This window comes from Ochotona curzoniae, unplaced genomic scaffold, assembly GCF_017591425.1.
Source record: "Ochotona curzoniae isolate NIBS_2020 unplaced genomic scaffold, NIBS_Ocur_1.0 contig_21, whole genome shotgun sequence".
Lineage (NCBI taxonomy): Eukaryota > Metazoa > Chordata > Mammalia > Lagomorpha > Ochotonidae > Ochotona > Ochotona curzoniae.
In genome coordinates this window covers 260,220-287,449 of record NW_024465322.1, presented here as the reverse complement: position 1 = coordinate 287,449, position 27,230 = coordinate 260,220, and the positions used below count along the sequence as shown (strand labels likewise).

General features: G+C 37.9%; 1 protein-coding gene across 1 annotated transcript in view; it reads right to left on the bottom strand.

Moving 5' to 3' along the window:
• Nucleotides 1-27,230, bottom strand: part of PCLO (piccolo presynaptic cytomatrix protein) — a 334,110-nt gene that overhangs the window by 169,579 nt on the left and 137,301 nt on the right. The window contains exon 4 of the mRNA XM_040970975.1: nt 8,924-9,628. Coding sequence (XP_040826909.1) covers nt 8,924-9,628 — 705 coding nt within the window. The remainder of the gene's footprint in view (nt 1-8,923; nt 9,629-27,230) is intronic.

Sequence of the window (27,230 nt, the reverse complement as noted above, 5' to 3'; positions counted from 1 at the left end):
TTTGCTGATTCAAATGACCTCTGAGCAAAATGAAATCAATTCATCCAGCGAGTTGAAGTGAAGGCAGTTGTCAGAAGTAGTCAGGGAAAGAGCAGCCTGGGAGCATGTCTTGTGCACAGGCTCTGTCTCCTGCTGGCTATCAGCTCTCTCAGTCCCAAGCCCACCTCATAAATCAATCACACGGATGTTCTCAGCGAGTGCGTGGGTACAGGTTTTTCTTACTCATGCGCAATCCGAATGACATATTTTTTCACAACAGACACATATACACAATGGGCATATAGAAAATCCTTCTCCTTTTTTCCTTTTCTGCCCTTCATTTCCCTTGTCATTCACCTTCTCCTTCATACACAGTTCTCCAAAATCAAAGTTATTGACTTGCTATCCATTTTATCTCTTCTATTTCAATCATTATTATATACAGTTAAAGATAAGTCTGGAGCACGTTATAGCGCCAAAGGCTTTTGCTGGATTCACAAAATGATTCCACTCAATAAGACGTTCTTAGATCTACCTTTGATTTGCCAAAGATTAACTGCCATGGATGACTTTACATAGGTTTAAGGGAAAGTTGGTGAGACTATAATAGCAGGGCTGGACCAAAGAACATCCAACTCACTCAGATTTGTCTGTGCTAAGAGCTATACAAGAGGCAAGCCAGGATGAAGTATCCATCTAATGAAAGCTTTCAGCATGGTCACAGTTGAGGGAATGTATATCTTATCACATCCATAACACACCAGTCTCCCCCCTATATTTTTGTTTTCTGGTCTCACAAATTTTCTATGTTTTTCCTTCACAGTCTTTCTTTGCTTAGACCCTTCCTAGCCTTCATGGAACTACAGTAAACTTCACCATAGTGGTCAAGGACCTGAGCACCTTATGAAAAAAGTTTTACAAAATAATCATTCAAAAGTATTTAAAATTCTGGTGGAGTCACTATACATTTGTGGAGTAAGCCAACAGGTGGGGTCTGTCTACTGCTCTACTTTTCAAATTAGCCAAATTTCATGAAAGTCATAAAAATGTTTACCCTCTATAAGGAAGGCTGGATTGTCCTAATGCAATGTATTAAATAGACATTAAAATGCATTCTCCTTAAGTACCTAGGTAAAAAATAGAGATCTATAGCAACATTACTTATATGATTGGTAAAACAACTATATTTATTTATGGAATACAATAGGATATTGTTTTAATTGCATAATAATTGATCTGGGTAATTAGCATATTCATTGCTGGAAATTGTTATTATGTATGTTGAATACATTCAAAAGTCTCTCTCTTAGCTGTTTTGAACTACAACATGCACTATGATTAAGAAATTCACCATATTGTGATGAAAATTTAAAGTAAAACAGACCTTTTTCAACTGTATTTCAGGAATAATTCACTTCAAATACATCTTGAAATACAGGAGCAGATAGACACAAAATGGCAACAAACAAATGAAAACATTACATTATAATGATTTGAATGACACAATTAACCAGTAAGTGAGTAATATAACATAGCTAAATAAAACATTAAGAATCATCCAGGGCCTGGCGCGGTGGCACAGTGGTTAAGGTCCTCGCCTTGCACGCCTGGGATCCCATATGGGCGCCGATTCTAATCCCGGCAGCCCCGCTTCCCATCCAGCTCCCTGCCTGTGGCCTGGGAAAGCAGTCGATGATGGCCCAAAGCTTTGGGACCCTGCACCCGTGTGGGAGACCTGGAAGAAGCTCCTGGCTTCGGATCGGCATAGCATTGGGCCGTTGCGCTCACTTGGAGAGTGAATCATCGGAGGGAAGATCTTCCTCTCTGTCTCTCCTCCTCTGTGTATATCTGCCTTTCCAATAAAAATAAAATAAATCTTTAAAAAAAAAAGAATCATCCAAAGGGATTGGGATTGCACTAAAGACTCCTAAGAGGGATCAATAATCAAAACAATGACAAATAGATATACTAGAAGTATCAGAGAATAAATACTGTATGTAATGGTTACAAACACAGCTTTATAATCAGAACTGAATTATAATATGATGTTATCATAGCTTTATAGCAATATGAACTTGAAGACGGCAATCCAGTTTCTACGTCTTTTTTTCTTTAACAGATGTATTTATTTGAAAGGCAGAATTACTGAGACACACACACACAGGTTGACAGAAACATCGACCTGTGCGTCCACTCCCCAAATGGTTGTAACAGCTAGAGTGGAAGCCAGAAGCTTTCCGCAAGTCTCCCACTTGGGTACCAGGGGCGTTCCTACTTGGACCATGTTCTACTGCTTTCTCAGCTGCATTGGTAAGCAACAGCAATGGAAGTGGGAGCAGTCTGGGTACAAAAGCAGCACTCATATGGGATGCCAACACACAGGTGGCAGCTAATACTACTACATCAAAATTCTGGCACCCAAGTTTACAACAGCTATGGGTGGCCATTTAGCATAGCAGTTTAGATGAGTCACTCCCATTGTTGGAGCCCAGAATGGGAGATAGGTTGTGCAGGCAAGGCTGGGACCACAGCATGGTATCAAAGGGGCTGGAGAGTAGTGAGCCAGGAGCTGGGACTATGGATACCACGGTACAAGCCTGGAACAAGAGCCTAGGACTTCAACTTGCTGATTGCAAATGAAGAACTGGGTACTAACACAATGAAAAAAATTGACCTGCACAGTGATGGACAACACAGCGTAGAAACCAGCCCTAAGTAGGAGAATCTGCTAACCAGAATACCAATGATCAAGAGCAAAAGAAGATACAGAGGCACAATGCGTGTTACTGATGCTTGGCCCACCATGGAGCAAAAGCCTTTGTCAACCTCAGAGATAACCGAGGAAGACATCGAGAAAATGGGGGATAAATCATTTTTAAAAATTTTATAAAAATTAAAAGCTGTTTCTCAACAATGAGAAGCACATGCAGCAGTACAAGGAATTTAAGGAATATAGCAGCACTGAATCAAATGGATATATGATATATAAGAAATTAAGAACACAATGGAGAAATTAAAAATTCAGTGGAAAGCCTCAATAACAGACTGAGTGAGTGAGGCAGACAAAAGAATCTCAGAATTGGAAGACATTTTCTTTAGTAATGGGGAAATAATTAAAAAGCTGGAAGTGGATTTGAGTGAACCAACAAAACAAAATAATAACAACAACAACAAAAAAACTATTTGGAAATTAAGAGGCTCTATTAAAAAGCTAAATATAAGATTTATGGGAATACCAGAAGGCACAGAAAGAGAAGCTGAATTTAAAAATATATTCAATCAAATAATAAAGGAATACTTCCATTATTTGGAGAAAGAATTGGGAAACAAACAAACAAACCAAAAAAACCCCAATTGGATTGACCAAAGTTATCTTCACCATGACATATAATTAAGCTCTCTTCAGTTGAACACAGGAAAAAGATCCTTAAATATGCATGTGAAAAAAATCAATTAGCATATAGAGCAATCCCAATCAGACCCATTACTAATCTCTCACAGGAAACTCTACAGGCCAGAAGAGAATGAAGTGACATTCCAGATTTTAAAGGAGAAAAGTTGTCAGCCCAGAGTAACTTCCCAGCAGTTTTTCTTTGTCTTTGAAAATGAAATCAAATTTTTCCACAGTAAAAAAATAGTTCAAGAAGTTTGCTTCTTTCACACCTGTTCTACAAATGATGCTTAAATATGTCCTGTTGACAGAGAAAAGGAATGGCAACCATCAAAACCAAAGGCAAATGTGGAGAGCATTCCAGTAAAAGAACAACAGAAGGCTAAATCAAACAATAAACAACCCATTGCTAAACTCACAGGACAAAATTGCTACCTATCCATATTAACCCTAAATGTAAAGGGCATAAACTCATCGATCAAATGTCAGAGATTAGCAGACTGGATCTAAAAACAAAATCCATTCTTCCGTTGCCTTCACCAGACATATGTCTCCAATAAAGATCAGCAGAAACAAAAGTAAAAGGATGGAAAAAGATATTCCAGGCTAATGGAAAGGAAAAATGAGTCCACGCAGTCATTGTTATACCAGATAATAGTCTTTGATGTGAAAAATATTAAGAGATGAAGAACACCACATAATGATCAAAAGATCTATTTAGTGGGAAGAGATCACCATAATAAATGTATGCACACCAAATGCCAGGGCACCTAGCTACATGAAACAAATAGTGGATTTAAAGGGAAAGGCAGGCTCTAATACAATAATATTGGGTGAGCTTAATACCCCATTAACATCAAAGGACAGATATATAGGTCAGAAGCTCAGGAAGGAAACAAAAGAGCTCACCCAGACACTAGAGCAAAAAGACTGAACTAATACCTACAGAAGCCTTCGGCCTACAGACAGAGAATACATTTTTTTTTTTTCATCAGTACATGGAATTTTCTCTAGGACTGAACCATGGTATAGGCCACAAAGCAAGCCTCTGCAAATTAAAAAAAAAAAAATCTGATTTGATACTATGCATCTTTTCAGACCATGATGGAATGAAACCGGAGACCCTCAAATGCCTCTGAACACATTCAAACACCTGGAGACTGAATAGTATGCTACTAAAGGAAAAATGGGTTACAGAGGAAATGAAATGGGAAATTTTAAAAATTGCTTGAAACCAATGGAGGCATCAACACAACACAACACAACTTATGGGACACAACAAGGCACTGTTAAGAGAAAAATTCATCTCAATCATGCTTATGTTAAGAAATCGGAAAAGCACCAAGTAAAGGAGCTTACCATACATTTGAAGCAGTTAGAAAATCAACAGCAAAGCCACCCCAAGTTTAGTGGAAAAAAAAAAAAGAATAATCAAAATAAGGGTGGAAATAAACCAAGTAGAAACTAAAAGAACAATACATAAGATCAATGAATCAAAAAGCTGGTTCTTTGAGAAAATCAATGAACTAGATATCTCACTAGCCCAACTAATCCAAAAAAGCAGGGAGAAGACAAAGACAGAAATTAACCAAAGATGTGGAAGACCTTGATCATAAAAATTACAATACATCAAAGAAGCAAAAGAAGACATTAAAATACAGAGAAGCCTACCATGTTCCTAAATCAACATCATCAAAATGTCCATATTACAAAAAGTTATATTCAATGTGATCCTAATCAAAATTCCAACAGCATTCTTGCCAGAGTTAGAAAATATGACACAAAAGGACATCTGGAAAATAAAAGACCATGAATAAATAGCCAAAGTTACCCTAAAGAATAAAAACCAAGATGGAAGAATCACAATTCCAGATCTCAAGACATACTACAGGGCAGTGGGTCATCAAAACAGTCTGGTACTGGTATAGAAACAAAAAAGACAAATGGAACAGAACAGAAACCCCAAAAGGGAGCCCGTACATGCTTAGCCAACTAATCTTTGCTAAGAAAACTGAAAAGAACCCAGGGAAACATTTTGGTGTTTTCAACAAATGCTGCTGGGACAACTGGATAGCAGCCTGCAAAACTAAGAAGCAAAACCCACACCTGTCACATTACACAAAAATCAGCTCTAAATTGATCAAGGACCTACATCTGCACCCAGAAGCCATAAAACTATTAAAGAAAAACATAGGAAGCACTATCCAAGATGAAGGAATGGGGGAAAGACTTGGAAAAGTCACCCAGCCCACAGGCAGTTAAAGCCGAAAGAAATAAATGGGACTACATCTCACTAAAAGCCTATCCAGCAAAGGAAAGAATCAACAAAGTGAAGCAGCCAGGAGAATGGAGAAGGTAAAACCTTTGCACACCACACAACTGGTTTACAAAGAGCTTCAGAAACCCAATGACAGCAAAACAACCTGACCTATTTAATGAAATCATATATTTAATAAAAGCTAGATATTATATAGTAAAGAATAACTTCTCTAATTGAAAAATGATTGGGGTTGTACATCTTCTATTTCTAATAAATAGTTAGGAATGATCTCTTTTTTCTGCTATGGAAAGTCATCAAGAATAAATATCAAACATCAAAATAAGCTTTACTACCAAGCTGGATATAAAATAAGTGCAATAAGCTTTAGATTATTTCTTCTAAATGCTAAAGCATAATCAAACAGTGCTCACTCTAAAATCATGCACCACTTAGTGAAAAAGATTGATCTACATTTAACAGACGTAAAATCTAATTTTAATTTCACTAATGCTTATTCTATGTTCTTCAATGTTATGTTTCCATAACATACTAGTAAAAACACTGCAATTTATACATAACTCTGTACATATGCAGACTAAACGAGTAGTGAGCCAAGAAAGGAAGAAAAAGGTGTGAAATAAACAGGTACAAATGCATCTGATGATATCTAGTTTATATTTAAAACACAGCAGAGACTCAATAGGAATTCTAAGAGATGGAGAAAAATCCGAGCCCTTGGCCAATTAGGCCATCTAAAGCATCTGACATCTGTATACCAGAGATGAGAGGGACAGAAGTGATTACATTGCTTATATCATTGGCCCAAGTTCCCCAAAGCTGTAAATAGGGTAGTGGCCTCGGGAGCAGGAGCTAACGGACCAGAGTGTGGAATTTTGCTTCTGAGAACATAGATCCCTCTAAAGATGAGCCCCTGGGAAAGGAGAGAGACGTGAAGGATGGTGGCACTAACAGAAACAGAAAATCAGAAAGCAGAAAAGTGCTTCCCCAGAGAGCTCAATGAGATCTGAACTTACAGTGAGTTCTGAAGTAGAAATACCGATTGAGAATGTCAAAATGAGATGGAATGAGACAGGGTGCCGGAAATCACATTTGGGCAATGCTACGTGCCTATCTGGCAGTCAGATGTCTCCTTTCCCAGGACGTACCTGTCCTCACCAGGAACCTGGGGGTGGTAACAAATACCAACTCCGTTTTCCAACCTAAGAACAGGCAGGCAACGGGAAGGGGACCCTTCATCCTTAATCCCTACCGCACACCCTCACAACCCCCATTTCCACCATACACCTACAGCTAGACAAGGGCAAGATGCTGTGCCTCTCCCCGCTATGCTTTTCCCTTCCAGGGTCCCTTTGCTCGAAAATGTGTGTGTGTGTGTGTGTGTGTGTGTGTGTGTGTGTGTGTGTTTGTGTGTGTGTGTGTGTTTCCTCATCTTTTTACTAAACATTATCACTATGTGTGTCCTCTTTGTGCCTTTATTTCATAATGCTACTCTAGATAAAATGCAAGCCTGGAATAGGATGTTAGACCAGACCCGTCCACATGAAAAAGAAACACAGAATATCAATAGTGGATTTAGCAGTTTCCCGTGTGAATTCTCTTGCAGAAAAAAAAGAAAAAAGTAGATCTCAAAACGAAGCATTTGGCAAACAGAAATAATGCAGGCGGTCAATGAGTCCACCAAGAGACGTTTGATTCAGAAGACGAAACGAGAATTAAAATGGAAGATTCCTGAGACGGATGGGTTTCCCGCAAGGGGAAAAAGCCATGTAAGGCAACCAAAAAAAGACATCATGTTTAGCAAGAACAATGAAACAATGGGTGGTTGTTACGGTTGGTGGCGTCTAGACCCAGTCGTTATATATAAAATAGATTGCAATCTTCTTTTTCGACTGATGAAATTCATTTATGACAAATGACTGAGATTATTGATTTAAAAAAAAATATTTATTTTTTATTGGCCAGTCAGATTTATAGAAAGAAAGCCTTCCATCTACTGCTTTACTCCCCAAGTGACCACAATGGCCAGAACTGTGTAGATCAGAAACCAGGAGCCAGGAGCTTCATCTAGGTCTCCCACTCAGGAGTAGGGTCCCAGGATGGTTGACCACCCTCTCCTGCCTGAGTAGGCCACAGACAGGGACCTGGAAGGGAAGTGGAGCAGCTAGGACATTAACCAGTGCCCTCATGGGATCCTGGCATGTGCAAGGCTAGGATTTAGTCACTAGGCCACTGTGCTGAACCCCTATTATACTTATTTTAATTTTCCTGTTAATCAATTGCTCTCTCCTCTAAATTAAAGTTTCAATTATATATAATGAACACTCTCCTGTAACTCAAAAAAATCAGAGCTCCCCTAAAAATGATGCAATTTCTTAAAGAATATGCATTTCTTCAGATTATGCTTAGATTATAAGTAACCCTTCAGAATCAAACACCCTGAACAAAATCCTTAGTGTAAAATCTCCCATTAAAACCACACTTAAGGGCCCAGTGGTGTGGCCTAGCAGCTAAAGTCCCAAAGCTTTGGGACCCTGCACCCGTGTGGGAGACCTGGAAGAAGTTCCTGGATCCTGGCTTCGGATCAGCATAGCATCGGCCATTGCGCTCACTTGGGGAGGGAATCATCATATGGAAGATCTTCCACTCTGTCTCTCCTCCTCTCTGTATATCTGACTTTCCAATAAATAAATAAATCTTTAAAAAATAATAAAAAAATAAAACCACACTTCAAATGAAAATAAACTACTTTGTAACATCTCAATTTGATGTTCCTCTAGATTGATAGCCACAAATAATTTCTGTTTCTGTCTGCAATCATGCAAATGATCACAAACTGGGCTTTCAAATGAGAAGAGCTGTGCCATTTTTGGTGAAACTAAACACCTAGGCAAAGAAACCTATTCAAAAATACATTGTTTTATTATAGAGGATACTTATGTCTATTCCTTAATAAAAAAAAAAAGAATAACTAAAAAGTGTGGGAATGTTTTTCTTTGCATCCATATGATTTTTTTTAATCAATTGCTTGACAGGCATGAGTCAGAAAATAAATTGTCTATGTCCATATTTTGAAAATCTGACCAAGTTGTTAAAAGGCTAAATTCCTCATTTTAGCAGCCGTTACACTTGTGGATAATGCCCCCATTCACGGGTGTTGAAATATCTCATTTGTATAACTACCAATGATCAATTCATATCTTTGGGTTAAAAATAAAAAGTTGTGCTTTCCGCTCAAGACAATGGACAGAGCTACAAAGCAGAAGGGGACTTACCGGTTTCTCTTTCCCGGGTTCCACGTGATCAGGTTTGCCCATGCGCACCAGCGGTGGCTGTTCTGAGGGTTTTTTGGCCATCTGATCATCTTCCTTAAGCGACCTCTGAGGTGCACCACTGGGCAACTCTTCCTTTTGGGGTTGCAGTTCCTTCTCCTCTAGTCCAGGCCTGGGTGCCTTTCTTTTTTCCTGTCTTTCTTCAGTAGTGTGGACCAGGGTTGTCAGTACTTCGTGCTTCTGTTCCTCTTCCGGGACTGCTGTTTTTCCTTGGAGAGGTAATTTTTTATCTTCAGTGGATGGCTTTTGGTCTTCAGCAGGTGGCGTTGCTTCTGTAGGGGGTGGCTTCTGGTCTTCCCGGAGCAGCTCTTTTTCTTTCAAGGGTAATTTTTCCTCTTGGAGACCCAGGATTTTGTCTTTCTCTTGGGTACTTCCTTCTTGCTTCTGCTCTCTGATTACCTGAGCGGAAACTTTCTCACTTGAAGATGCTTCTTTTACTTTTTCAACTTCTGTTTTTTCCTCTTTCTCCTTCTTCTTCACAATTTCTCGGGGAGAGACTTCTGTTTTCTGTGAGGGTGGCTCTGTGGAGAGAGGCATACGGGGAGGGGCTTTGGGTCCTGTTGGTGATGGTGGTATCTTTCCCATGTCTCCAAGCTGGTCTGATATGGCTCTCTGGGTCTGGCAGTTTAAACAAAGCCACTCTTGAATCTGCAAATGAAACAGTAACAGAGAGTTTAAGCACATTATATTGCATCTATTTCAGTGCATTTACCCAAGTAAATATTCTCTAATCAATGAAACAATGACTTGGAAAAAAAAAAGATCTGTTTCTATTTGATGCACAAAGTTAGTAGAGAAGGAAGGGGTTGGGGAGACACAAAAGGATCCTCAATTTGATGGCTCACTCCCAAAAGGTTGTAATGGCCAAGACTGGTCAAGATAAAGCCATGGGCCCAAGCAATTGGGCTATCCTTCATTGCCTTTCCAGGTACCTGAGCTGGGAGCTGGATGGAAGCAGAGAAGTCAGGCTTTAACGTTGCCCATCAGAGCAATGATGGTGGAACAGAATGAGGAGAGGCTAAAACAGTCAAAGACCCAGACCCCCGTCAGTGCCACATGGGGCACAACTGTGTGTACTCAGGCAAAACCTGTGTGTACAGGGTACGGGGATGCCAGAGAGTGACACAAGTGCAATGTTAAGAGACAAGTTCATTTCAACCAATGTCCATGTCAAGAAATTAGAGAAGCACCAACTAAATGGGATAACCATACATTGGCAGGTGCTGGAAAAAGCAGCAGAGCATTCCCAAGATTAGCAGGAAAAAGGAGATAATCAAAATAAGGGAGAAAATTAACCAAGCAGAGACAAAAAGAATAATACATAGGATCAATGAATCAAAGTACTGATTCTTGGAGAAAATAAACAACATAGATTCCCCAGTACCCCAACTAATCAAAAATAGGAGGGAAAATATGAATCAAAAGAATCACAGATGAAAAAGGAATTATAACAATGGGCACCTTGGACATACATAGAATTAGCCAAAACTATTATACATCAACAAATCAGAAGATCTAGAAGAAATGGAGATTTTTGGACACATACAATCTATCAAAACTGAATCATGAGGCAATTATCAAAATAAGTAGATCTATAACTTGGATGAAAATTGAATCAGTAATTAAATACCTCCCAACCAAGAAACTCTCTGCACCAGATGGCTTCACTCTAGAATTCTACCAAACATTTGAAGAGCACACTCCGATTCTCCACAAGCTTTTCCAAAACAACAGAAAAGGAGGCAATCCTTCCAAACTCTATGCATGAAGCCAACATCACCTTAATACCAAAGCTAATTCGATCCAACAGAAAAAGAGAACTACAACTCAAATCCCTGGTGAACAATAAACACATAAAATCCTCAACAAGCTACTAGCCAATAGGACCCAACAGTACATCAGGCAGATCATTCACCTGAAGCAGGTGCGATTTGTCCCTGGCATGCAGGGATGGTTTAATATTCACAAATCAATGAATATGACACACCACATCAACAAACTAAAAATACAAACCATACAATCATCCCAATAAATGCAGAGAAGGCATTTGACAAGATCCAGCAAAATTTCATGCCAAAAACTTCAGCAAGATAGGCATAGAAGGAACATTCTATAACACAATTAAAACAATACATGATAAGTCCAGTGCCAGCACCACACTAAATAGGGAAAGCCTGGAAGCTTTTCCACTAAGATCTGGAAAGAGGCAAGGATGTCCACTTTCACCACTGCTATTCCATATAATATTAGAAGTCCTTGCTAGAGTTATTAGGCAAGACAGGAACCAATACATATACAGCCAATTAATCTTTGACAAGAAAACTGAAAATAATCCATGGGAAATGTCTGGTCTTTTCAACAAATGCTGTTGGCACAATTGGATAGCGGCATGCAGAAGTAAGAAGCAAGATCTTCGCCTTCCAGCTTATACAAAAAGCAGCTCTAAATGGATCAAGAACCTAAATCTGCACCCAGAAACCATCAAACTGTTAGAGGAAACCATAGGATATCTGTATCTTGGAAACACTCTCCAAGATATAGGAATAAGGGAATACTTCTCGAAAAGTTAACCAAACCACAGGCAGTCAAAGCCAAAATAAACAAATGGGACTACATCCGATTAACAGGCTTCTGTAGAGCAAAGGAAACAATCAGCAAAGTGAAGAAGAATCCAAGAAAATAGGGGAAAAAAAATTGTTGTGTACTACCTGATAGGAGACCAATATCCAGGAATTACAGAGTTTCAGGAACTCAGAGTCAGCAAAACATACATGGTCCATGCCCCCAGTGAAGGAGTCATGACTGTGTATGGACTGTACCACTGTGACAGCGTGGAGGAATCCAAAATGGGGTTTGGGGGCTTTTTTTGGAGGGGTTGGGGGGAATCCCAGAGCCTATGAAACAGTGTCATAAAATGAAATTTAGAAAAATGTGAAAAATCGGGAAAGGAAATGAACACACATTTTTCATAAGGACAAATTCAAGCGGCTGCTGGACCTATGAAAAAATGCTCAGGCTCCATAATTGTCAGGGAAACACAAGTGAGAATTACATTGAGGTTCCCTCTAACTCCAGGGAGACTGGCCTACATTCAGAACTCCATTAACAACACCTGCTGGTGTGGATGTGGGGAAAAGGGTAGCCTCCTTCACTGTCGCTGGGAGTGCAGGCTAGTACAACCACTATGGAAGTCAGTATGGAGACTGCTAATTACAACCGGAAACTCATCTGCCCTATGTCCCACATATCCCACTTATAGGGATATATTTCCAAATGAAATAAAATCTGCGTATGAGAAAGGAAACTACATTCCAATTACGTTCAAATTATCTTTTACATAAGAAATTTATTCAAACACTACTGTATCATAACAGTTCACTTTTTACTTTCTAATAAATATTAAGGGAACAAATGTAACCTATTTCATGTACACAGTTTAAAGAAGGTAGTGATACTTTGAACCCTCCCCTCCCCTAGATCTCTCCCTGGCAAGCTCCCTTCTGAATCTTTCATATCTCTTTTAAGTTTTACAATGGCATACATTCAATGTTCGTTATTATCATAAGTGTAACCCTTTACTAAATAAAGAATTCAAGAAGCAATAATTGGAAAAACAACAGTTCCTCAGCAGTACAGACAAGGAGTATAAACAATAATCAAGCCTCAAAATGCAACTGTTCTCCATGCATTTTTAGTTTAGATTCTGTGTATTTGTTACCACAATATATGGTACTTGTCTTTTTAATGTTCTCTTGGAAACAACCAACTAACAAAAGTTCTTTCATGATTTAGCCTAATACTGTCCCATCCAAGAGGAGTGCAGCAGACACAATTCTATGTACAGAATTACAGCGTCACAAATATAGGTATAATTTTCAAGAATCATCTATGCATAGTTCTACAACTGCTTTTAGATAAAGAAAAGAATTTCATTCTTAATTTAAAATATATATATATATTCCTTTAGGCAATGGAACAAGATACATTCTCAGACTCAAATTCTTCGGTACCTTTTCTCCAGACTATTCTGACTTCCTTAGTTAACCATGTTCTTATGTCCTTGCAATTCGGCCACTTGCACCAAGTAAACGGACATGGTCATTTGATATACTAACTTCTGGGAACTATCCCGGAGCTCTTTTAGCAATAATTAGGAGTGCAAGAAAGAGAATCTATCTTTTCATAAGCTATCAGGTTCATGTTTTTGCATATTAACTTTACTGTGGTAACATTACAGGATAAATTATCTGGATGCAAATTATAGAATATATAAAATATATGATTTATATATGAAATAATTATATAATTATTACATATATAAAGCCTAATATTTTAATAGAACTTGTGCTGATTCAGGTATAATTTCTCCTACATTACAACTATTCTATTGTAAAAAATAAGGATTACAAAGCTATATTTATTATTATTTAATCCATAGCTACTTTATAAGGCATATGATCTGAGGGGCATACAGACATGGCATTCATTCATTTTTGAGAAGATCAATTTCAAATTGCTTTTCATAAATGCTTACTTATCAGATGCTATCTCTGAGTTATATGAAGATAGAAATTACATATTATTATGTTTAAAATAATACCAGAGAATCTTCATGTCATTTCTTACTTTAGCTTATTATTTAGAGAGTAAAAATGGTGCTTTGTAACTCTGATTCTTTTGCAATCTGTAAGCTAGTATAGTTCTTACTTGCTGATCTAAAAGTCAAAACAAATCAATTTTTTCAACTGCAGTAAAATGCTTCCTATAAAACAGAAGGAAGTATGGGCCCGGCGCGGTGGCGCAAGTGGTTAAGTCCTCGCCTTGCACGCCCGGGATCCCATATGGGCGCCGGTTCTAATCCCGGCAGCCCCGCTTCCCTTCCAGCTCCCTGCCTGTGGCCTGGGAAAGCAGTTGAGGACGGCCCAAAGCTTTGGGACCCTGCACCCGTGTGGGAGACCCGGAGGAGGCTCCTGGCTTCGGATTGGCATAGTATCGACCCGTTGCGGCTCACTTGGGGAGTGAATCATCGGATGGAAGATCTTCCTCTCTGTCTCTCCTCTCTGTATATCCGCCTTTCCAATAAAAAATAATAAAAAAAAATAAATAAATAAATCTTTAAAAAAAAAAAACAGAAGGAAGTATAACAGGGTTCATTTGCTTTTTGGATGTGTGTTCACCTAATATCAATTTCCTTCCTAATCTCATGCATAAACAGCACTAAAGGGAACTGTGGGTTCTTTACTTAAAGAGTTAGAATCAATGTCATAGGAAAGAAACTGATTTGAATTTTTATATCAAATCCTAAAAAGCTGTAACTCTTGTGATGATTAGTTCCTGAGACAGGGTTTTCTAGAATTTCCACAGAAGACCAATCTCCTATCTTATGATTTTATGAACCATAACTTGGCTCAGCCACATCTTGCGATATTGTCATGCAGAGTCAGATTTCTTAAAAAAACAAACAAAAAAGATTTAAAAGGCTGCATCACTGTATTGTTTTGCCACGTGGATTGTAAAAATTAAGTGCAGGTATAATATTAAGCATTTCTGTAAGAACTACTCTAACATAAATGAAGTCTAGTGCACCTTCTAAAGCCAATCAATTAGGAATCTTAAAAAAAAATGCTTTGTTTCAGAGGCAGAAAGAGAGGACAACAGGACTTTTGAGTCACTCCTAAAATGTTTAAAATGGCTAAGGTTGTGGTAAGTCAAAGTTGGGGACAGGGAATGCAATCAAAGCCCCCAAATTATTGGCAGGGATCTACTTCAATAATCCACCTGCCTGCTTGGAACTGAAATCAGAGCTCGGAGAAAAACATTACCACCTTTACTGCTGTCACGGTCATCAGCAGTGAGTTGGACAACTAGGATTCCAAAGGCGTTCAAATGGGATGTCAGTTTCGTAGATGGCAGCTTAACCCACTGTGTCCGGGCTATGCCTTAAATCAGAATCTTCAGCAGTACTTAGTACTTTAACCTCTAGGACAAATGCATGCCTCTAATTAACATATATATACCTGTACATAACATATATATATATAGACAGACATATACATAAATATACATACACACACAAGGAAGGTGATATACTCCAACTTCATTAAACTGAATTTGCAGAATTTATTTGTGCACCTATATTGTATCTATTTTCTTTATTTCCTTTAAGTACATATGACACCTAAAATTTTTCCATCAGGTGCTTGCCTTTAAGAAGAAGCAGCACAGATAGAAAAAAGACAGTCTTTTGCAATGGCAAAGTGCGCTAAATCATTTCTAGCCAGTTTTCAGGATTTGGCATTGAAAAGATACCTTGATAAATTGTGAAGGCAAAAGGGATTCAGTTTTAATTTGCCAAAACTGCTGCTATCTCACATAACAGAAACATTAATTTCGAAATTATTTACATTTGGTGGCACAGAGTCAAAACAGTAACACTAGTCCAACATCTTTTTATTCACGTTGACATTCAATCATTTTTCAAAAGCACAGCATAACAAAATCACCTAGCACTTACTTAAAAAAAAAAAGGAATGATTCAAGTCATTAGGTTAGCTGAGTAGTCATGGAAATGGATAACAAAAGTCTTTGTTTTTATATGTAAGATGATAACGGCAGATAAACATCGAGAAAAAGTTGAGATACTGTCTTATATACCATTCAGTGACAAATGCAGAATCTTAGATAGTTTCTGGAAGAAATCAATATTCATTGAAGGTTTTTGTAAAAGGATAAGACCTACTATATGACTAAGCTCCACCTGGCAGAAATCTCTTACCGACCTATACTGGTAGCAATTGTATGGAGAGGCAGAAAGAAGCTGTGATTATTACAAGAAATGACAAGGAAGTGAAGGATGTGATTAGATTTTCTGATGAATTTAGTTTGAAACACAAGGAATCTGATGAACTGCAAATCACAAAACAGACAATTAGAACTTCTGAATTCATGATCTCACGTCTTTCTCTTTTTATCTGCAATCAGAACTAGAACATCAAAAATTCAGCAAGCAGGGAGTTATGTCAGCAATCAATAAGAAAATGAAAAACATCCTAGAGTAATGCTAAAAATTGTATATTTCTCTAAATATGGACCTTTAAGTTTTATTAAGAGGACATATAGGACTATGTGGAAACAAGACAGAAGCTACACATAAACAAAAACAAATGTAAAAAGAATAATGATCAAGTTTTTGACAATTAATAGCAAAACAATGAATTTCTAAGAAAGTTAATTTTGTATACAGACCATCATAATATTCATACCATTGCCACTAATGAAAAACAAAATTACTATTAAAATGTGCTTCACCAAAACCAATTTTGAAAATAACCTATAACCACTTATGAATATATAAAAATATATAGGTTACACTATTTTTAGTTTTTGTTCTTTCACAAACATAATGCCAATGACTTGGGGGGAATTTAAGCAATTAAAAAGTATTTTAGGTCCAAAATACATTATTCATCTTTTAAGAATCCCAGACTGTCAAATACTCACAAGGTTTGAGGTCCAGTTACAATACAAAGCATGAAGTAAGAGGGATTCCTTAAGTTAGACTGACGAACATTCGGGAAGATCTCTGGCCCAGTGGTTAAGATGTCTGTCTGCTCTATCGGAGTGGGACCGACTCTGCCTTGGCTTCCTGGGAGTCATCGTTGGGGATCGCTCAAGTAATCTGGTACCCGTCACCCATGCAGGAGTTCTAGATGGACTTCCAGTTCCTGTTCTGGCCTAGCCCCAGCTATTGTGGTCATCTGGGAAGTGAATCAGTATGTGGACGCTGTATCTGTACTCCTCCCAAATAAACAGATCATTTAAAAACTCAATGCATAATGTATCACAGCTAAATAGGACCCTTATGATCGAGAAGATTTAACCAGACATAGCATTAACTGTGATACACAGTTATTATTTTACTTTTTTTCCCAATAAGCAGGTATTTATTTTACTTTATTTTACTTAAATGGCAGGGCAGATATACAGCGAGAAGGAAAGAGAGAAAGGTCTTCCATCCACTGGTTCACTCCCCAAGTGGCTGCAACAGCTGGAGTTGAGCCGATCCAAAACAAGGAGCCAGGAGATTCTTCCAGGTCTCCCACACCGATGCAGGGTCCCAAGCTTTGGGCCATCCTTGACTGCTTTCCCAGGCCAAAAGCAGGGAGCTGGATGGGAGTGGAACAACCGGGATACGAACTGGTACCCATATGGGATCCTTGTGCATGCAAGGTAAGAATTTAGTCAGTAAGCTATTGCGCCAGGTCCATGTTATACCTTTGAACTAGTTCCATATAAAGATTAATATGGGCCAACTGCAAATTTATATTCCTATTAAATATGTTTTTATTGTATTTAACAAGTTTACTACATAGAGTATGACATGCAAATAGAATGGAGGATTTTTTTGTGACACAAAAGCTTTCTTGTATATTTCAAACCATTTTTCATTTGCTCTTCTGCAACTTTGAAATGTTCTCTACATATATTGTAAATGTCCCTTATTAATATGACACACAAGTCTATTAAATCCATATTTTTATCAAACACTTAAGAATATTCAAAAGCTTCCATACAATGAAGCTAGCCACATTTTTGGTCAGTGCCTGAACATGAACAACCAGGATAGAAAAGTCCCTCAAGTAGGAGACATTCTGATAAACAAATAGTGTATAAAAACCACCCACTTTGATCACAACAACTTGTCAGCTAGTACATGTGAGCAAAATGCATTTATCTTAACGTTAAATCATTAGAGCTTATTCAAAACAAAACAATGTTCCAAAAACTCCATTAATCTTAAGAGGAAAGGAGGAAATGAAGGTAATAAAACCCAGAAAAGGGGTGCTGCTGTGCGACTCAGCATTTTTACATCAATAGGCAATTTGCTTTATGTAACAGTTCAGCTGTAACTATAGCAACAATGCCATTAAGGAGAATCTCAAGAGCTTTTCCAGGCTGCCTATTTACTTGGTACGAATCTTTTTAGGAGCATAATAAGACCTGTGGCAAGCTCAAAGTTTGCCTTTCGATTCAAAATGACAAGGAACAAAATCTACAGGAGAGCACATATTTGGATCCCAGAACATTTGCAAATATTTCGTTCAGAGGGATTTTTCATTAAAAGATCAACTGGACTTTGCAATGTGCAAGCCCGAACAGTTATCAATATGATTACTTAAAGACTTGTGAGCCCTGTCTCAAAAATGCTATTGAGGAAAAAACACACATGAGGGTACCACATCACTGAGACACAATGGCTGCAATGAAGCTGTGTCATCAGTAATAAAATATTCATGACAATAAAAAATGTTCTTTTGCTTATCACTCCCGATGTTTCCTAAGTAGAAAAATAATTACACCGATAATGAAAATTGTTAGTTTCTTTGCTTATTGCTCTCATGTTTGCTAAGCAGAGAAATAATTATATCACTGATCTCCCTGGAAATTGCCTCTTCACTCACTGACAGGTCTAATTCAATTTGACACCTGGGTCACCAAGTTCTTCATTTATAAATGTATTCCTTTGGGTCCAGCACAGTGACGCAGTGGCTAAATCCTTGCTTTGCATGTACTTGTATATACTCAAATGTAAGTGCGTTGTTCTGATTCTTAGTCTTTCTTTTTTTTGTCCTTTACTTATTATAGTCTTTCCAACTATTACTGGTTCCTATGTACTTTTGTTTTTCCAACTGACACAGAATAGCTCATGCCCAAGATCTTTAATTAAATGGAATCCATCCTCACTTAATACATCTGTAGAAATCCAATTATATCAAAATGAACAAAATTTCTAGGATGATCTAAGCTACCTTGCTTCCTCTCTTCTTCACCCTCCATTCCATATAAACATTTGTGAAAAATGGAGAAATGTAAGATAGTCAATTTATGTAATTTCAGTGGAATTATGAATCTGAAATGTAGAAATCGATTATGAAACCTAATAGAATACTAAAAATGATTAAGAATGTTCATAAGTTTGCCTTTCTTATATGCTAATTTCTACCTTATTTGTATATTATTTTTGCAAGACCCTGTACCCTGCACATATTCCAATAAAGTCTCTTTCATTAGAAAGTTGTAATATAAGTTTTGATAATAGCACAAGATATGCTAACATGTACAGAAATAGAAATATAGCAATGAAAATCACATATAATCAAAGATTAAGACAATGTTTAGAATTTTATAAACTTGATTGAAATTATTCTTGACTAAACAGGAATGATTTTTTTTCTGGTTACACTGCGATGATGATTTACATTTAATACGAGTATTTCATATTTTAAATACCATTACACAAATGACATAAATACATAGTGAATTCATCAAAACGCCCATGTATTATTATTACAAAAATTTTAACACGACTAGCTGAAGACAATTATAGGTTTAGTGAGAAAGAGGGAGGGAGAGACAGAATTGGTCCCCATGGGATATTATGACAAAAATATTATAAACTAAATATTTCGTAAACTACAAAAACTTGTTTCTCAGAATCTGACGGCTGGGAAGCCCAAGGTCAAGGTTCTGATGGGCTTGCTGTTTGAGGTTCAGATGGTGCAGGTGCATTCTCGCTGTACTCTTAAACTTTCTAGTTTCGGGGCCCGGCGCGGTGGCGCAAGTGGTTAAAGGTCCTCGCCTTGCACGCCCGGGATCCCATATGGGCGCCGGTTCTAGTCCCGGCGGCCCCGCTTCCCTTCCAGCTCCCTGCCTGTGGCCTGGGAGGGCAGTCGAGGACGGCCCAAGGCTTTGGGAACCTGCACCCGCGTGGGGGACCCGGGGGAGGCTCCTGGCTTCGGATCGGCATAGTATCGGCCCGTTGCGGCTCACTTGGGGAGTGAATCATCGGATGGAAGATCTTCCTCTCTGTCTCTCCTCTCTGTATATCCGCCTTTCCAATGAAAAAAATAATAAAAATAAATCTTTAAAAAAAAAAAAAACTTTCTAGTTTCTTTCTCAAGGGCATTTATCACATTCATTAAGTGACCTACTCAACACCCAAAAGGTCTCTCCTCCCATACTGATCACTACAGCCATCATGGAGACAGCAACACACACACACAGAGTTTGAATATATTTGAATGGTTTTTATTTTTATCAATACAAGTGAAATAGTGTTCATTTCTACCGCAATGAATCTTTCTCTCTCTCTTTCTCACACAGGGCCAAGCACAGTAGGAAGAGAGATAAGTTCACCAAAACCATGTAAGCTCAACTCATCAATCCCTGGCTAGGTTCTAACAAACTTCATCACAGGAGAATTATATGTTCATGAACATTACACAAAGCAATGCGTATTCAGGATTGTTGTAGCCAAAACACTCGGTATTTTGCATACTAAAAAGAAAAAGTCTCCACTTTGAAATTTAAGATCATTGTGGAGATGCTATTCAAAGACAAGATGGTCATCTCCCAGACTAGAGAGGTTGAAATATGTAGGAAGATGGGCTGCTGAGAGTGAGCTGGCTGGTGGAAAAATGAGTGCCAGTGGAGGTCAAGAAAGGGTAGAAGTTTAACTCCCTTGTGATGCCCTACACCAAATAATACTGGGAACCATGGCGCAGAGGACAAAGAGGATTTTGTGATGTGTAGACTTATCTAGGTTGACCCACCCTTGGCTCTTTTCAATGCTTCCCATTCAGGCAGGAGAGAAGGAACAGTCATTGGATCATTCGGGCCTGTCACACATCACACATGCTTTTTCTCATTGCTCAAATGTTCAGTCTGGGACAGCACAGGCTGTCCTGCAGCTGTTTTTCCATCAAGAGTAACATGAAATTTCAGGCTGGAGGCAGGGAGAACAGGCCAGGTCATGGTCTTGGTCCATGTTCATGGGTTCTGACACCCCTCACTCTTTTCTGTTTAAATCTCACCCAGCCTTCCTCAGCCTACATTTTAATCTGCGCTCACAACTACGTAAGGTCAAGTTTCTACATCAAATCCTTGATGACATAATTCTATACCTTCTGGTTGTTTTGCTTATCTTAAGGATAAAGTGAGGCTGAGTCAACTGCTATTCAAAAGATGATGCTACTTGGCACTTTTATCCCTAAGGTTGTGTGGGTGCAAAGTAATTCTAACAGTCTACTTCAGATCTCATAATGCAAAGAAATTTCACGTTATATAAATGTTAAGAGAAACAGTGGCTGTTCCTGTCCGTTGATGTGAAGAAATGGGTCATTTGAGATAGGTTGTTTTTCAATTATGGAGATGGATTTCAATGATCAAAAGAATCTGTACATATCAGGTAATACATGTTCAGCATAATTTAATCAGTTTGCCTGTTTATACCTGTTGAACTTCACACTAGCCAATAAATTATTTTTCCAATTAAAAATAAAATTATAAGATTTTGAAGAAAAGGTGAAGATTAATGCATCCATTCCCCACTCCAGGAATTGTCAGCTAAACTGTTACATGAGCGACAACCAGATAATGTTTTCAGTTACATTCCATTATTTACTCTGCAACAATAATTGCCATTTTGTCATGCTGTCAGTTTTGAGCTCTGTGTCATGTCTTTCATGTTAGAGACTTGCTATATATTAATCTTGTACATGTCTATTTTAAAGTATTCATAAGTCATTTCATGCATGTTTCTTCCTTTTTTTTTTTAAGAAAATGTTGCCTAGCAACAAACAACATCCATAAGACACATACCGGGCATAAAGAGTAACTTTCTCACTGGTTCATTTAAGGAAATAGAATTTTACAGTCACAGTTGAACCTTCTAACTAATTAATTCATATCCTCTTTTAAGTTAACTACTTGTCCCCATCTTTGTGCTTGTCACTAGGACAGTCTGGCACATAGATACCCTGTTTGGAAAGCTAACAGTACACTACTATTGAAGGATCTGCATGACGGCTTTTGCATTTCCTTCCTCTTTGGATTCTTCATTACTAGTGGGTCAGAATTGCAAGGACCCTTCGCATCCTTTTACATAAACACAACATGCAAAATCAACGCTTATTTCTAAGTGATTAAGTATTCATGATGCTGACAAATAAACATGTATAAGGTTATAGAGGTACTATGAAAAATGAGAGCCCACTGTTTGTTTGTTTTTTTTAGGAAATTTCATCTAAACAAATTTTACTTTGTTTTCATAGAGGAGACCATCACTTCTCAACCTTTACTTAAGATCAACTGCTATAGAGAGACCAAACAAAAAAACATCTGTGTCAAATTCAGAGTAGGACCTATCAGTGTGCACTCTCCTGGTCAGACAAAATTCCAATTCAAGAATGTAGTGAAGATTACACAGTCTTAGTTACTGCAGACTATTCCACAGGAGGCTCCTTCAAAAAGACAGTCTGGTTATTAAATATGAAAACGTGATCGTTTATAAGAATTTGCAGATATTTTAGATAGTTTCACTATACCCGACATGGAATACTGAGAAACCTTTGTGAGAGTTTGAAGTTTCTTAGTGCAGGTGACAATACTACATCAAACATATATTCATTAACACTGCATACATAAATATAGAAAAGACAAATTCATGACTATATATCCTCATTCAGTGAAATGACCTAATCAGATTCAGAATGATAGTGTCGAGTTTAGAAAGAAGCAGTTAACAGGGCCACTCATCAGAGAAACTTTAAAGGAGGGGAATATTATGGGTAGCCTCGAAGCAGCTGGATTTGGAAAACACCAGGCAAGTGCCCAAAGCTTCAGGGATGGGACTCAACACACAGAGAATGAGGGTCTTCCTTGGGCTGGGACGATAGAACACCGGCAGGAAGTTAGATGGAGAATGCTAACAACATATGGCTCAAAGATAAAAGCTAATGACACGTTAGAGAATTCAGGCTGAAATAGATAAGATAGGAATAAAAAAAATCAAATTGAAGAAAATATTGAAGAAGTACTCATTTCCGCCATTAAGACAGGCTTATCGGGATCTGTTTAAAAGCTAGATGTTTACTCAATCTGTGTATTGGTTCGCAGCCATTTACAAACTTGGGGATTATAGCTTCATATGCTGAACCTGAAATTTACCCATATTGATTTAAAAAATCCAAATCCAAACAGATACATATTTATTTTTATAGAGATCCTGCCTGTTTACAGTGGATATCTAGAAATTTGAAATTGTCATTGAAAAAATACATTGAACTTTCTGTTAAATGATTTTAAGAGCATAATTTCCATTGCTGATGTGTACATATTTAAAAATTTTTTAAACATCCATTTATTTGAGAATCAAGAGTGATAGTATGCTCCCATCCCCCTGACTCAGGGTCCAAATTCCCACAAGGGATGGTCTGGGCTCTGAGTCCAGCACTGGGAACGCATCACCACTACCTTCCCATGTCTGCCTTATGGGAACACTGCAGGCAAGAGCTAGAACCAGAAGGATACCCGGTGCTTCCTGCAAAAGTGATGAGGTGCAACATGAAATAGGTCCAAGGGGAGGCAGGGGAGGAAAGCAAAGAGAGGAGAGAGAAGGGAGAGCAAGGAAGGAGAGAGAGCGAGAGCGATTGAGCGTGAGCAAAAGAGAGAGAGAGACACTTGTCAGAAACACACTGTTTGCTTTTTCCATCTGTCCGTCTTGCCATCAGGGTTACTGGGTTTATTTTCAGGAGTGCTGTTGCCAGGAGCGCCCTAAAGACCCGGGAGCACAGGAGATGATTTTGCAGCTCAAGGGAATTGGCACTTTTGGGGTTTCACCACCTTTGATGCTCAGCTAAAGTCAAATGAAGAATCTTTGAGTTAGAAAGTAGCATGCCTGAGTGTGTCTTCTTGGAATCTATAAGAACTCCCCCTTCCCACAGCAAATCAACACTGATTTCTGGATCTCAGGATGTGCAAAGTTTGCCTGGCTGAAAAGGAAAAAATAAAATAGAACAGGGGAACAGAATTCTCATTTTTAACGCACAGCTGGTTTCCATTTAGCATGCAACTTCCTCCTGAGGCTACTTGCACTTAAAGAGGACAAGTTGACCCAGAAGGAGTGACACTGCACTGCCTCGGATACAAACTTCCATCACTGACCGAAGGCAAGCAACACAGGAAACTGAATGAAAGAAATAATATAAAAAGCAAATGAAAGGAAAAAAAAACCAAAAAGCTGTCCTAAATCAAGAGAAAACAAAAGTTCAACTTAACAACAGAAGAATAACCCATTATGGATGAAGGGCTGACATGAGCATAAGGACTCTGGACGTGCGTGCCTCTCCTTTAGCTCTCAGAGCCCCGAGAGAGAGGGCTTCTAATTATGCCCATTGTACAGATAAGAAGACTGTGGCAGAGAAACTGGAAAAAGGAAATATCCCATTCCAAACCCAGAGCTAGGTAAACAGCAAGATTTCTGAATACAGAGGGTATGTAAGTTGCAGATACATCCCGGGCAGGAGCTGAAGTAATGCGAGCTCAAAGAGAATAGTTCCATTTCACAGACAAGAAGTCCACCCATCCAAACATCCCAGGAAGCATACCTATAGGATCAATAAAGAAACTGACTAGAAGATCAATAGTTTTAAGCAAACCCAAGTGAGGAATAATGAACATTTCAAGGAAGTGAATACTACGCGACACATTTACAAAGTTTTTGGAGGTACAAATGAACCAAAACCTGTTTATACATTTTCTTCTTAATTTTCTACTTTGTGTTTCTTGGCAGTAATTTAGCTTTTCTCAAGTAGCCAGCATAATTAGCACTAAATATGTGTTTTGTCTGGGACTCCATATAAGCCTATGGCTTAAAAATGAATTAGATATAATTACTTTGCTGTATCTTTATTTGACAAGAAGCAGTTAAATGCACAAATACAAAGAAAGCATCACATTAAATTTTTCCATATTATACTACAGATTCTAAAATTAGAGTTTGAAGTAAAAAAAAATGTGTTGATGGTTATTATTTTCGTCATGTAGTAGAGAATATTTATTTTCAATAAAAATTTACTGACGAATGAAGCTCAATGCTCTTTCCTATCTTTTATTCCAGTTTTTAAAATGGAAAAAATACTTGAAATGTAAATAAGCCATGAAAATATTCTATATGCTTCACATACGATGCAGACAGAAAACTATAGCAGGAGTGTTGATTGCTGGAGAAGGGAATGAGATATCACACTGTATATTTCATTTAATTAACTTATCAGTCCATACATTTTCACCACTCCACTGGACTGTGTTATCACAGAGCTAATGCTAAGCCTTCCAAGGTTTCATAGGTAGAAAAAGAAAATACAGCCTCGCTATTTCTTTTTTCTTGCTTTAATTCTTTAAAAATTATCTGAAAGATAAAGATGCGTGCGTGCATGAACACACAAACTCAACACACATCCAGGGACAAAGACAGGTCAATGGGGAAAGATGTTTCCACTGCAGGTTCGCTGTCCCAAAGGACCACAATAGCCAGGCAAAGCAGAAGCCAGGAGGCCAGAACTCCATCCACGTTTCCCAAGTGAATCTGGACTGGACCCAGCGGACTCACATCACCACATCTGTCCGTTTCCTTGCCTTTGATCTAATCACAATAAATTAATTTTCAAGCCAAAAGCATTAAAAAATTTTTAAGACATGCTCTTAAAACAGAGTTATAAATACCTTTATTCACATCAGTTACAAGGAATTTTAAAGTTGTGTTGATATGACAATTCTATATTGACACTATATTTAGCTCTGAGTTCTAGTTTTTAAAGTTGTGTTGCTATGACAATACAATGCAGGTAATTTTTTGTTGTTGTTAAGATATCTCTAGGTGGCCAGCATGAGAGCCTAGTGGGTAAATCCACACTTTGCATGCACTGGGATCTCAAATGGGCATTGGTTTTTGTTCTGGCTGCTCCAATTCCTATCCAGCTCCCTGCTTGTGGTTTGGGAAAGCAGGAGAGGATGGCCCAAAGCCCTGGGACCTTGCACTTGTGTGGGACACTCAGAAGTTCCTGGCTCCTGATCAGCTCAGCTCCAACTATTGCAGCCACTTGGGGACTGAACCAGAAGATAGAAAATCTTTCTCTCTATTTCTTCTTCTTTCTGTATATCTGCCTTTCCATTAAAAAAAATAGATCCTTTTAAAAAAAGAAGATAAATCTTACGTTCACTTTGACGGTACAAATTACATATATTTAATATTAGCAATTTTCTAGTTCACAAGTTAGGTAAGAGCTATATGTTTTGGAAAAGGAGTACTTTTTGCATTAATATTTTGCTAAATACCATCTTATCATAAATAATTCAATCTAGCCCCAATTTATTGTATTAGCCTAACCTGTAGCTATATGCATTTATTTTGTATTTATATGTGTATGTACAAATTTCTAAAGGAAATAACATTTATGAAATGCATCAATATGTTGAATGTATGGAAACTAAGAAGTAGGAAATGAGTGAAATATTAATTCGAAGGGCAAGACTAATAATATTTAGGAGAATTATTTGTCCAATATATTTCAGTTACAGTCTTTTAATTTCTGCATAAAAGTCAAATCAGGATAATCTCATTGTGTGACTGCTCAGAACTGAGAATACTATCATCCCGAAAACAGTAAGCCTACTTGAAGTTATAAGCCTGTCTTTGCTTAAGTTCCTGGGAAAATAAGATTCAGAAGAACTGACACCTTGTACTAAGTTGTATTCGGTTTCCCTTAGCTTCAATAGAATGCCTACTGGGAGTTAGACACATGAAAAAGCATATTGTTGATCCCAATAATCTCACAAGATCTATAATCATAATATGAATAGCAAATATGGTAAACTTAGGTATGAACACAGCATCTAAACATCTTAAAGGATGACTTTCTGATGTGACAATTCTCTCTCCTTTTCAGAGGGTTATAATTTTATATCCTTGCTCAAACACTCTGAATTCAGAAATGTGTTTACCTTATAAAATTAACCGTTATATTATTTTAATACTATTATATTGAACTATTATAAAATGGATTTTAAGTGTCACGCTCATGACAAAATTGTCCATTCTCTTTCACTTATTGCCAAGTGGTGTTTGTGTATGTTTGTGTATGTGTTGGGAAGGCCAAATATGCATTAAAAAGGGCACACCTTATAAGGTTTAATACAGAATTTTAAAGAAAATGTCCCTACTCATAGCACGCCAAGGAAAAAGGCACATCAGTATCATTCCTTATGTGGCGAGGCGCCATCTTATTGTCATCAATTTGTTTTTGGTGGCTTGTTGCCAAAACTTTGACTCAGTTAGTTCTAGTCTACTCTTAATTTCTTTTAATTTAATCTCTTAATAACACTATTTCCTCCATCCCTTGGAAAGCCTGTT